Source organism: Squalius cephalus (genome assembly GCF_949319135.1).
Source record: "Squalius cephalus genome assembly, chromosome: 2".
Lineage (NCBI taxonomy): Eukaryota > Metazoa > Chordata > Actinopteri > Cypriniformes > Leuciscidae > Squalius > Squalius cephalus.
The window spans coordinates 1,133,843-1,146,459 of record NC_137123.1 but is presented as its reverse complement, the minus strand read 5'-3'; the positions used below and the strand labels follow the sequence as shown (position 1 = coordinate 1,146,459).

The 12,617-nt window shown below is 40.3% G+C and overlaps 1 protein-coding gene across 1 annotated transcript in view; it reads left to right on the top strand.

Moving 5' to 3' along the window:
- Positions 1–6,123, top strand: part of LOC307154774 (NACHT, LRR and PYD domains-containing protein 1 homolog) — a gene marked incomplete at its 3' end in the record, with an annotated part of 31,035 nt that extends 24,912 nt beyond the window's left edge. The window contains exons 8-10 of the mRNA XM_079864861.1: positions 2,338–3,248; positions 5,641–5,916; positions 6,083–6,123. Coding sequence (XP_079720987.1) covers positions 2,338–3,248; positions 5,641–5,916; positions 6,083–6,123 — 1,228 coding nt within the window. The remainder of the gene's footprint in view (positions 1–2,337; positions 3,249–5,640; positions 5,917–6,082) is intronic.
- Between the last annotated feature and the right edge of the window lie 6,494 nt (positions 6,124–12,617).

Genomic DNA, 12,617 nt, shown 5'->3' with positions numbered 1-12,617 from the left:
CTTCCTACAGGAGCTGTTGGATAAGGGCAGATCCCCTTCCACGCTCAAAGTTTATGTGGCGGCTATTGCAGCGTTCTCTAAAGCAACGCTAGGTCAGTCACTGGGAAGGAACGATTTAGTCATCCGCTTCCTCAGGGGAGCCAGGAGGCTGAATCCTCCCAGACCTCCTTCAGTCCCTATGTGGGACCTTTCTACGGTTCTGGCGGCCATGAAAGGTGCCCCTTTCGAGCCTATCCAATCTATTAGCCTCAAACATTTGTCTTTCAAAACAGTGTTTTTGATGGCTCTCGCTTCGGTGAAGCGCATAGGCGACCTGCACGCGCTCTCCGTGAGCCCAGCGTGCTTAGAGTTTGGACCTAATGACTCTAAAGTCATACTCAAACCTAAGCATGGCTACGTGCCAAAATCCCTCAACACGCCGTTTCGGGCTCAGGTTATCTCCCTGTCTGCCCTGCCGGGATCTAGTGAGGAAGGGACTCAAGTTTTCTTTGCCCTGTTAGGGCTTTAAGAGCTTATATGTCCCGCTCCGCTGTCTTTCGACAGACTGAGCAGCTCTTTGCCTCGTTCAGTGGACGTTCCAAAGGAATGGCTGTTTCGAAACAGAGCTTATCCAGATGGATAGTTGACGCCATAGCGCTAGCTTATACTGTCAAGGGCCTCCAGTGCCCGTTGGGAGTTAGAGCGCACTCCACTAGAGGCGTTGCCTCTTCGTGGGCTTGGTCCAGCGGGATTTCCTTACAGGATATATGTACGGCGGCAGGTTGGGCCTCGCCGTCTACATTTATCAGGTTTTACAACCTAGAGGTTCCCGCCTTGCAGGCTAAGCTACTATCGGTATAATCGATTCAGTTGTCTAAACCAGAGCACTGTAATCGTATGCGCGACGCGCTACCGACTGTTTTATGGGCGGAATTGTGTAAGACCCACATTTCCCATATTAGTTCAGGTCTCCACCCTGTCTATATGGTGTCTGACTCGCGTCTGTAGACGCGGCCTTATATGGGACGGAGGAAACCCCCTCTTGTCTCTAGACTCTCTCTGTGAGGTCATGTTTTCACGTCTGTGGACGTTGCGCTATAGGGAATAGAGGATACCCCTCCCTATTTCCCAGACTCTCTGTGAGTCTATCTGGTGGTTATGCACTGTATGCCTGGCTTTGCTCCAGTGATCGGTGTTTTTCACCACAGCACGCACGGCGTTTTACAAGGGGTTCCCGTAGCATTTTTTGTCAAAAACGCAGTACGAGAGGACTCTCGTAAGAGAACGTACTCAGTTACTTATGTAACCTCGGTTCTCTCTAGAAGAGGGAACGAGTACTGCGTTCTCTGCCGTGCGTACGGTTCACTCTGGTTCGCTTCGGCGATGAAAATCAAGTGAATCAGCCTTTTCGAGCGCCTTTTATAGAGGTTAGCCACGCCTGCCTCGGCGGGAAATGGCAGGGAGGGCGCGAAGCGCCCTCATTGGCCTGATTCTGTCAGGCCTCGCTCGATAGGCTTATGCAGTTGCCGCAGAGCAGCCAATGAGCGAGCGAGCCGTCTCGCCATAGCTGTCTACTGCTGCAACGCGTTTTACATGTATGAAAATTAAGGATAATTTTTTGCTTCAGTATTTCGTGAAAAAGAGGTTTTCCCGTAGCGTTTTTTGTCAAAAACGCAGTACTCGTTCCCTCTTCTAGAGAGAACCGAGGTTACATAAGTAACCGAGTACGTTCTTTATAGTCAAACTCATTTATTATGTTTGATAATGAACATTTCTGTCCACCCCAGACTGCTGATGGTCTTTATCTGTTCACCTCTGTGAAAATATCCACAGTTAAAAACACTGATTTATAGAAGACTTGACACATTATTCAGCTTGAGCTTATTGATGGAGAATATAGAGTTCATGTTGGCTAGTTAAACATAAACATAACTGGACAATTATGTGTGAATTAAACTCTCATATATGTGTTTGTTATATTAGATTGTTTGTTATTAGTGAGTGACATCACAGGTGTCAGTCGCAGCATTATATACTAGCTTTATATTTTCTCTCTGTCAAACTGCCTGTCAAATAGTTTTTATAGTAAACTGTTTGTATGTTGTTGGTTTTGAATTGTTGGTAATACTTTACAATAAGGTCCCATTAGTTAACATTCGTTAATGCATTAACTGTATTTGTTAACGTTAGTTAGTCAACTGTTCATTGTTAGTTCATGTTAGTTCAGGTCCATTAAATAATATCGACAGATACAACTTTTGATGTTAATAATGTATTAATAAACGTTGAAAATAACATCAACTGAGATTAATAAAAGCAGCTGACTCTTTGCTTCTGCCTTCTTCTGGTTCTTCACAGGTTCTCTCAGCCCAAACCTTCTGGGCTCGATATTCACCCGCTGCTGAACTGTCAGTCTTGTGTCCATATAGCTTATTCTGATCAGTGGCTTCAGATTGAGCCGTCGGCCTGTACAGATGAAGGAGGGTCAAAGTTCAGGGTCAGCACTGATCCAGGCCGTTACGAGTGTGTCAGGACCAGAATGCGATGGGTCTGTGACTGTGTCGTCACCCTTCAGTACCGTACCGTAGACGGACTCTTCCTCAACGCAGAGCTGGAGAGGCTGCAGTGCAACCGGATCGGTCCAGTGATTGACGTGACGGTGATCTCAGGGAAACTGGAGGAAGTTCATCTGCCCCATTACGCCTGTTTAGGAGAGTCTGACCCCTCTCTCAAAGATGCTGTGAAAGTCCTCACCGTAAAAGACGAGGGAATAACCACAGAACCTGTGCAGTTGACCCGATTCCATGCTAAGATTGTCCAACCATCCTTCTCTCTGAAAACATTAATCATAAGTTGGATAATGGGATGGTACGAACACTGCGATCTTCTTCTCTACATGCATTCTAAAGATCCTCTCATTCTACATCTCTACTTATTTCCAGTTGATGATCATGCAAAAGAAAAAGTTAAGAAAGAAAAGAGAAATGACCCAATAGAGCATCCCAGACCTGGCAGGCCATTTCGGATGAAAACGCCACACAATCTTGATGTTCCTGGTGCCTCCACTATCACTCCCAAAGAAGGGATCACATTCACAAGAGAAACTCCCCCAAACTTCTTCAAGGTCAACACCCGTCTGGAGAATGATCTTCAAATGACTCTTATCAGAGAAGAGGATAAGGAGGAGGTCTGGACTACAACAATTGAGAAAGATGAACTTGATCAGATTCGTCCTAAGAGAGACGAGCCGCGTCTGAATAGTGTGGAAGGTAAATCACAGTTTTTTGATAAGCATTAGCCAGATCTCATTCAGGGGGTTACAAATGTCCAGATCATTGCAGATAAACTGTGTCAGCAAGAACTAATTCATGAGGAACAATAATCAGAAATCACACAGAATCCAGATCCACATGCAGCATACTTTATTAAATAAACTCAAAACTGCACAGATGCAGACATAGACTCAGGACCAAGACTCGGGAACAGAACAACATACAAAGTCAAGAACCCACAAACACTGACACAAGACACAGGGTTTAAGTACAGAGGCAAACAAGATAACAAGATACCAAGGGGCTGTGGTTAACCATAGACACCTGGGGAGACTAATAGGCATTAAACATAATGGGGAACTGCTAAACATGGGACAAGACAATTAATTGCTAATGACATTGCAAAGAAATCTCGTAAATATTTTATGTATTTAATTAGTTTTTTTCCAATGCAAAGTAAACTCAGGCTTGGTTACTCAGAAAACCAATTGTTCGGTTTGAGTGACATTTCGTCAAGCAAAAAGAGTTTCTGAGGCAGGTCGATTCTTAATAGACTTTTCACTCATTTCCTCCACTTCTGCAGTTTTCTTTCTCTGGTTGCATTCACTCGCTTCCCAAAGTAATTTTGATATTGAATTGTCAATACAATATTAATAGAGAACTTCACATAAGCTGACTTCATAAATTGATTTTCCTAAAATGTTTTTGTCTGAACTCACCATTATGATTATCAGTGTTATATTCGGTTGGGCACTTGGAACTTCATTTATATTATTGTAATTATATTCTAAAAGGTGTCATAACTTCTAACTAAATAATTTACTAGTCTATTTTTCACGTTGAATAATGGTCTTTTAAAATTGTATTGCTAACACCTGAGTCATTAACACCTTGTGAAACTTTTAATTGGGTTGATATAATCCCACTATATTTGTGACAATATCTTGTAATTGCCCATGCTTGATTCACAGACTTCACCATTAAGCATGTGAAACACAACAGTGGTAACTATACTAAGTCAAGAGTAAATCTAAAGTAAATTATCAAGTTCTCTCTAAATGTCTTTTTTAGTTACTAAAACTCTTGTGTAAGTGAACTATACTAACTAAGCATTTGCCAGTACAGCATACTATTTCTTTTTCACTTTACTTAGTTTTTTTTAAGGCAATCGGTTTGCATGTTTTTTTTTTTTTAATTAGGAGTATCTAATTAGATTATACAGTGTATACAGACCTTCAGTTCGTAATCTAGCGGTGGGGGTTTTACGCCTCAGGATGTATATTTTATTAAGTGTACTCTTCTCTAGTTCATTGGAGGAGTAATCTTTATAAGAGTTTATTACACGGCTCTGTGGAATACTTGATTCTGATTGGTCAATCATGCCATCCAGCGGTAAGATATTCCCAGATAACAACCGCTGAAAACAGAAACAGAGACTCATCCGGGTCACTGAAGTCAGCAGCGCTATACACTCGCTAGGAACGGGTTTTACTTTGTGGAAGTTTTGCATTTGGTGAGCTGATCAAATATTTAAACTCAGTCAAATCAATATTTTGTGTACAGTTAATTATGCCATCCAGTATCATGGATTTGCTCTCTGTGTTGTTTCATACAAATGCAGCTGTTGCCATCATGACTATTGTTTTGTACACTGTTGGATTATAAGATACAAACAGGTACGATTTTAAAACAGTTTAATCTGAAATCAATATCTCTGTAACACTTTAGAATACTGTTTCTTACTTACTGCAGAACTAATAAGAATTACTGAAGAACTAATAGTTAATTAGCATCTGCTCTGGTGAGTCTTGTTTTGTGTGAAACATGACGGGATTAGGGATGAATGTAAACAGTATGCCGCTTTGGCGCATTCCACACAAATGTACGTTTTTTTCATAATTAATGTAATCGATTAAGTCAACACATCGTTCTTCTGAGTAGTTATATGCAACTTAATTTACTAATTTGATTCATTTTTGTAGGGAGGTGGTAAAACTTTGGCTTGCGTACTGTTGTAAAATGGATATTACATTTAATGTGCTATGGCAAGATCATAGGAGGAGCTAAAATATATCTACATTATACACACACAATAATTTTACAACATTATTTAGCTCAAATAATTGAGTCTTGTTATTCAGTCCTTCCATGGCAACATAAAGTGTTTTTGCACCTCTGACTACTAATTGCACTACTCGTAAAAACCTTTTTATTTAAATCTTGTTTCCTGCTTTGTGTGTGACTCGCTGACAAATCACTGACTGTTCCACAAGAGTTTGGATGAGATGCCTCTAAGAGACGAGACCTGATCTAACCCTAACATATGAATACTTCGAATCATGTGTTTAGAGTGAAAAATACTGAAGATCTTTTTCTTTTTGTCCTGCAGAAGTGAATCAGCGAAGGAATATGGCGTCTGTTAAAGAGCAGCTCGAGAAGTCTCTGAGGGATCTAGTAAAAGATGACCTGAAGTGCTTTCAGTGGTACTTGAAGAATCATGAATGTATTTCAAAATCTGAAATGGAGAACGCAGATGTCTTAGACACAGTGGACACGATGGTGGCACGTTTAGGACCAGAAGAAGCTGTGAAGATCACAGTGAACATCCTGAGGAAGATGAACCAGAATAATCTGGCTAAAGAGTTGGAGAACAAACACAAGGAAGGTAATGTTTAAACATTACATTTAAATGTTTTCTTTCATTGTAAGGAGTGACTGTTTAGTACTGTGATGGATTAAATGTGGAAAATGAAGTCATTGTTAAACTCAAATGTTTCTCTTTGCTCAGCTGATGTGTTTGTGTAATCTGATGTTTCATCTTTCTCTCACAGCTCGGACTGAGGGCAACATGAAGGCTTCTTCCACTTGCTGATTCAAAACAGATCAAGGTTAAATAATGATCAGTCTGTAGCTGGAAATACATATTTATCACATTATCATATTCAAGTATTGAACTTAAAGGGATGGTTCGGAGTAAAATCAACCTAGGGTCCTTTGCACCATGACCTCGAGCCAAACCCGAATGTTGGTCGAACATTATTAAAGTTAGAGCTTATTTAGAGATATCAGCCGGATGGCTTAGTGCAGGCGCTAATGGATCCTATGATGTATCTGGTAAATTAACCCACTAATAATGCCCAGAATGGCACCAAACTTCTACAGTAGTACAAATAGGTTCTGTACTCACAAACTTTCCAATGCCTCGTTTTTTAAGTACATCAGGAGTAGGGCTGTCACTTTTGTGAAAAAATCCTGTTCGATTTTTGAGACATAAGTGTTCATTGAATCGATTGTAAAATCGAAAATTGAAAAATAAAACGCCAAATATGGGCACATCCACGGACAACTAACAGGCATTAGGACGAACGTAAAGAGGGCGTGCCGCGCCTGACGCTCACAAGTCAGCAATATTTCTGATGATTTATTGGCTATGTGCTATTTATGTGGCTATGACTAGTGCAACATTCTCGAAAAGCAATAAGCAGAGTGGACTGCCATAGCAGAATATATGAAAAACATTACCTCAGTCTTCAACATGGCTGTGTTTACGAATCTGTATCTGAATGCATGAGACTGTCTGAATACCGGGAAAATTCACAGTTTTGTAGTAAAAAGAGACACATTATGCAGAAGGATCATTTGCTGTTATGCATGTTTGTCAGAGCCTGCAGTTGCAAATGACGCGCGTTCGCTGCAGGCATAACATGACGAGCTGGACGCGCTCCGAGAAAAGACCGTTAAAATCGATTCCCTATTTTCATTTTCGAAACTTGCGTTGGTTGGTCCGATCGATTGTGCAATCGATTTTCGAACGTAAAGTGACAGCCCTAATCAGGAGTTTATTTAAATAACACTTGCCTGACGACTCATGCTACTGCTAACCCGGACGTCGATGTCACTTCAGTCACAGAAGTGGAAATATTCTGAATGATAGACTCTGAATAATGTGCTGTAAAGTAAGACTGTCATGAGTTAATGGACCATTTCCCCACTTTTTTATTTTAAACTCAAATACAGGGAAGGTAAAACAAGTTTAAAGGACAAGTTCGGTATTTTACACTTAAAGCCCTGTTTACAGATCGTTTCTGATCAAATAGAACGGTTAAGATTAAAATTTGGACACATGCTGCTGTCCCGAGAATTTTAGGTTTCTTTCGCTTCTCCCCCCCACACCAATGGCAGCCTATGAGCACTGGAACAATCCTTCCAAAAAACGCATTAAACTTTCGTTTACAAAGACGTGAAACTCACTGAGTGGTCAGGGGTGTTCACTGATAACAAAAATCGCTGGTTTAATCGTAGTTTTAGTCCAAGTTTTTTTGTGTGTGTTTGACAAAAACTACGATAAAACCTGTTGGAAAGCATCATGCAGCGATTTTTGTGTGAGTATATCAGTGAATACCCCTGACCACTCGGTGAGTGATAAGCTAAAGTCCCAAAAAGTCGAAGTGTTCCTTTAAAGTAAATGTGTAGCAAGATTTATTTTTGTCTAACTTTATTTCATACTTGTTGGTGAATTGCTTATGTACATTTTTATAAATGTTATAATTTTTGGATATTTTGGATATTTCACTGCATGGAAATATTCTTAATGAATCGACATTCTGAATAATGTGCTGTAAAGTAAAACTGTCATGGGAAAATGCACAAATACTAATATTTCATTTATTTATTATGAACTCAAATTCTCCAGTGACAACATACTATACCCCTAATGGTGGGTAAGCTGAGCCACTTCTGTGTCACTAGCTCTATTTCTGTGTCCTTATGATGCTTTCCTTTATTTGTCCTGGTAGAAGACAGCTGAAATATGATGTGTTGTATAATAATGCTGAAGCACAGATATTTGGCAGTGAAGAATATGTTCTCTGAGCTTCATGTCCTCTACAACAGTCTCAGCCTTCCTCCAACGTCAGGACACCTGAACGAAGCTCCACAAAATCTGTCCGATTAAACATTATTCAGCTGGAGTGTCTAAATCACTTCAACACAGAGCAGAAAAGAAGTGTCCAGTGATGCTCTTCCCATGAAAGCAGCTGAGCGTTCTGATGCTGTAGAAGCCGAATGTGAGATTCGTCATGTAGAGCTGGAATATTTCTTCTCATGTTGCTCCATCAAGTCATGGTTTAGTCTGTAGTTGCAGCACAGTTTGTGTCTCCAGGAGCTTTTGTTCTGCTTTTGCACACGTTTCTCCTCCAGCGGCTCCTGGAAAACATCCACAGCACTGCAAGTGTTTGTCAGTGCAGGTTTTTATCTATTTATTAAAATGATCATCTGTAAAGATGTCTAACTTTAAAGTCTGGACTACAACAAAGCTTGTGCTCTTATTGCTCTGGAGAAAAGATGCTGTTCATTTCACACATTTGACCGCTGTGTTGTGATGAACACAATGATCTGTCATGAACTTCAGCATCAACTCTAGAGAAATGTGTCCAGTAGAGGAACATCTGTGACTGTTGTAGTTGAGAGAGTGTGTGGCATCATTGAGCTGATAGGAAAGAAACACACAGGACACATGAACTCTAGAGAGAGCGTAAGTCAGACGGGCCGCAGATGAAAGATCGATCAGACCGTTGAGTCTCCAGACGGGCTCTTTTAAAATCAGTATTTGACATTGACAGCACATTCACAACGCCACACTGAGAGCTCAAGCCGTCGCAGTGAGAATAGTGTGTGTGTTTATTCTGATCATTACACTGATCTGAAGACAGAGTAGAAAGACGGCTTTCTGAATGTTAATAAATGCATTGATCTCCTTCATTTGTGTAATTATGGCGACTGACAGTCTCGTTTATATAATTACACACTGTGTAGAGCTCTTATTATAGCATTGATCTTTACATTAGTTTCTGTTTTACATTATTTTCAACTGAATTTCAGTGTTTGGAGATTAACTCTAGACAACTAGAGTTATTGAGGAAATGTTTAGCACTTTATAGCAGGTTTTTGCAGGTCTTTTATGTGTCCTCTATTGAAGCGTAATAAACCAACAGTTGGAGAGTCTTTGTCCTATTCGATGTGTGCGGATCCTTTTCCTACTTTAGGACTTTTTTGGGCTGGATTTACGCACACAGTGAAGGTTTGTGACGTTGGACTGTAAATACATTTGGCTCTACACCAGTTTCTTCATCATTGTATTTAAGTGAACATTTATTTGGAGTAAGGAGAATGATTGATGTGAACTGATGACAGTATGAATGATCATGAATGTGACGAGAGATCAGCAGAATGAAACACACAGACGATCTCCTGATAGTGTGCTTTATTTCTCCACACACTGTCTGACACTAAATGAATTGTGCAGATCAGCGACGGTACACACACTCACAGTATCGCTGTTAAACACAGATGATCACGGTGTAATTCCAGTCTTTCAGGAGCTTCAGAGCTCAATCTGCTGCCTTCATCACCACAACATCTTCTTCTGAAATGATGGTGTTTTATCCTTTATTAGATCTCCACGAGCACAACAGCTTTATATGACAGGAGCGACACACACACACACACACACACACACACACACACACACACACACACACACACACACACAGCCTCTGTGCCTCAGCTCACACTGAAATATCTCTATCATGAACATGACAAAGTCAAGATCGTATTTGTGTGTGTTTATAATCAAAGACACACAGAAGGTGTTCAGGGTCAATATGACAGACTGAAGTGTGTGAAATATTTCTGATGGTAACGAATCCTCCTCAGATTAGACAGAATCATCTGGAAGGAAGACATCAGATATCAGCGAGTGTTTGTTTCAATCTCAACAAGCTTTGATTCTCAGTAGAGACTGTAGTTTCAGACTCGGCCTTATTTAGTCTTTCTTGGATTATGAGGCATTAGTGTCTGTGCTGCTCTTTATTTCAGTGAATGGAGACAAAACCGTTAAACGTCGATCACTCAGCGCTCGCAAAGGGAGTCTGACAGGAGCTTTTCTGAGGGAAACTTTAGCACTAACTCTGCTTTTACTTCACCACAACTGACTTTCATGACGTTATGAACATATGTGAGAGTAATGCCATCATTTTTAGGTGTAGAAGCGGATAATAATAATAAGAGTAAAGCTCTGGTAATGTGTCGATTACTGAGATTTAGGGCGCTTTCACGCGTCTTTACACTCGCGCCAGACGCTCTATTCGCGTTTGGTGTGAACGCAGCATGAGGGAGGGCGAGAGAGAGAAAGAGTGCCTGCGAGTGAGCGAGCGAGAGTGAGTGAGGTCTGCGGTCTTGGCCATTAGTTGATTTACTTGTTTTCGTGTAGGTAATACGTTGTCAAATATGTTTAAACTTAAACAAACTACCTATACAAGTAGTTATGTCTCTTTGTATTAATTTGTCCTGTTATTGACGTAATGCGCGTCATTGACATGCGCAACCAGATGTTCGAATAGTTCGAATATAAGCTATGTGTTTTTTTTAGAGGGAATATTCGAAGGTCATTTTTGAGCAATTTTGACAGCCCTAATGAGTATTGTCGCTAGTGACCGACAACAAAGAATCGAAGAGACAGCTAGCTGCCCTGCTGGAGTTATGTCATATGCTGTATTATATGGTTTTATTTAAAAAAAGGAGCTTTACACACAACCTTATCAGAGCTAATGATAATGACCTGTATTGTTATATATTTATGTAGTCTTTATTTTGGTGTGTACAGTGGTTTTACATTTAAAAGGGTTGTAAATCTAGTTCAAGTAAATTTTAGCACGCCATAGTCAACTTTTATCAGGTAATTTCTCAACAACAAAAATGTGGCTAGTAAAAATGCTGTGTGGCTAGTAACTTTGGAAAACCACTAGCCACATTGGCTAGTGAGCAAAAAAGTTAATGTCAAGCCCTGCATACATACATGCATACATACATACATGCACTACACAACATCCCTAACATACTCACTAACATACAGAGGTTAACCACCTCTGCCATGCAAAACATGCAACAAACATGTTTTCCCCCACAGATAGAAACTAACTTCAGAAACTAGCTTAACAACTTAGCTACACTTACCATAGGAAACATGGTAAATACCCATCCAACAAGTACACCTGAGAACACCTCTCATTACATCATGATCCCTGACACCTATGTGCAACAGTAGTTACAAGTCATATCCGGAGGAACACTCAACTGCTTTGTTTTGTTTTACCTCTTCCTTCCTTCCTTTCCTTCTTTTATTAGGTAAAAGGCCTGTCCACCCCATAAGGGTCAAGGTCACAATAATAGGATTGACACACCACGCCTAATATTTGTAAGCTACCTTAAAACGAATGTGAGCCAGAGAACTCCCTGCATCATTCGTATCACAAATTGAAAGGTAAATTGGTCCAAGCCTAGAACAATTTAGAAGAGAAGAAAACAAACAAATCAAATTTAGTCACAAAATTGATTAATCACCGTCCCAAAACAAATTAGGATAACGGTCCTAAAATTGAACCAAACTTTATTCAACGTGATTAACTATATTGAGAGAGTGAACCTGTTTATGCCTAGGTAGTCTAATGCCCTGCACCAGTAAAGTGACCAGTCATGGAGGTGTTGTCTTGTTGTTTGCTGTTTGTGTTTGCTTCCTCTACCCATTTCTCCATGGTTCACCGATGTCTTCTACTCAACACATCGTCGACCGAAGGGGGGATATGTAGCAACAATGAGAAGGAACCAACCACAAACTACTAATCTTCTTCCAGAATATTAATTCAAACAGAATATTAATTCAAGATTTACTCAGGACCTCATGATCCTCATCCATCTTGTCATCAGGGCCAGGCGCCAACCAGTCGGGCTGTTTAAAACTGACCCCCAGCACTAACGAAATAACTGGTCAATACTATCTTTGTTGCCGAAATTACTGATTGGTTAAGAGAAAGACAGAGACCAAGGTCTCACACAAGAGTCCTCACAAACCAGAGCCATAAATCACCCAGTCTCCAGAAAGTCTGCTTACCAAAGACTTTTATTGGCTAACTTAAGGAAGAACTGGTCAACGTTTGATAGTTTTGCAAGACGAATCGGTTTAGAGATGATTACTGCTCAGGGCCCTAACAAGAGGTCACATGACCCCTGTGGCTAACAGATCCCATCTTGGTCCCATGAGAGAGACAAACAGATTTCAGCAGGAAATACCCATGACCTCAGGGTGTTTCCAAGCCCATACACTTTACACACCAAAAGACTTTTACATATCAAAATCCATAAAACTCATTCAAGAACAATTTTCAATGGACTTATAAACATCAGACATCATTCTATGTGTTTCTACGATATATGTGTCCATTTAATATGCTTTAATCCCATATAATTCATGTAATAGTTATAATTGTTAGGTGTGTGAATGAAGTGTGTACTGTTTCATATCAATGCTAC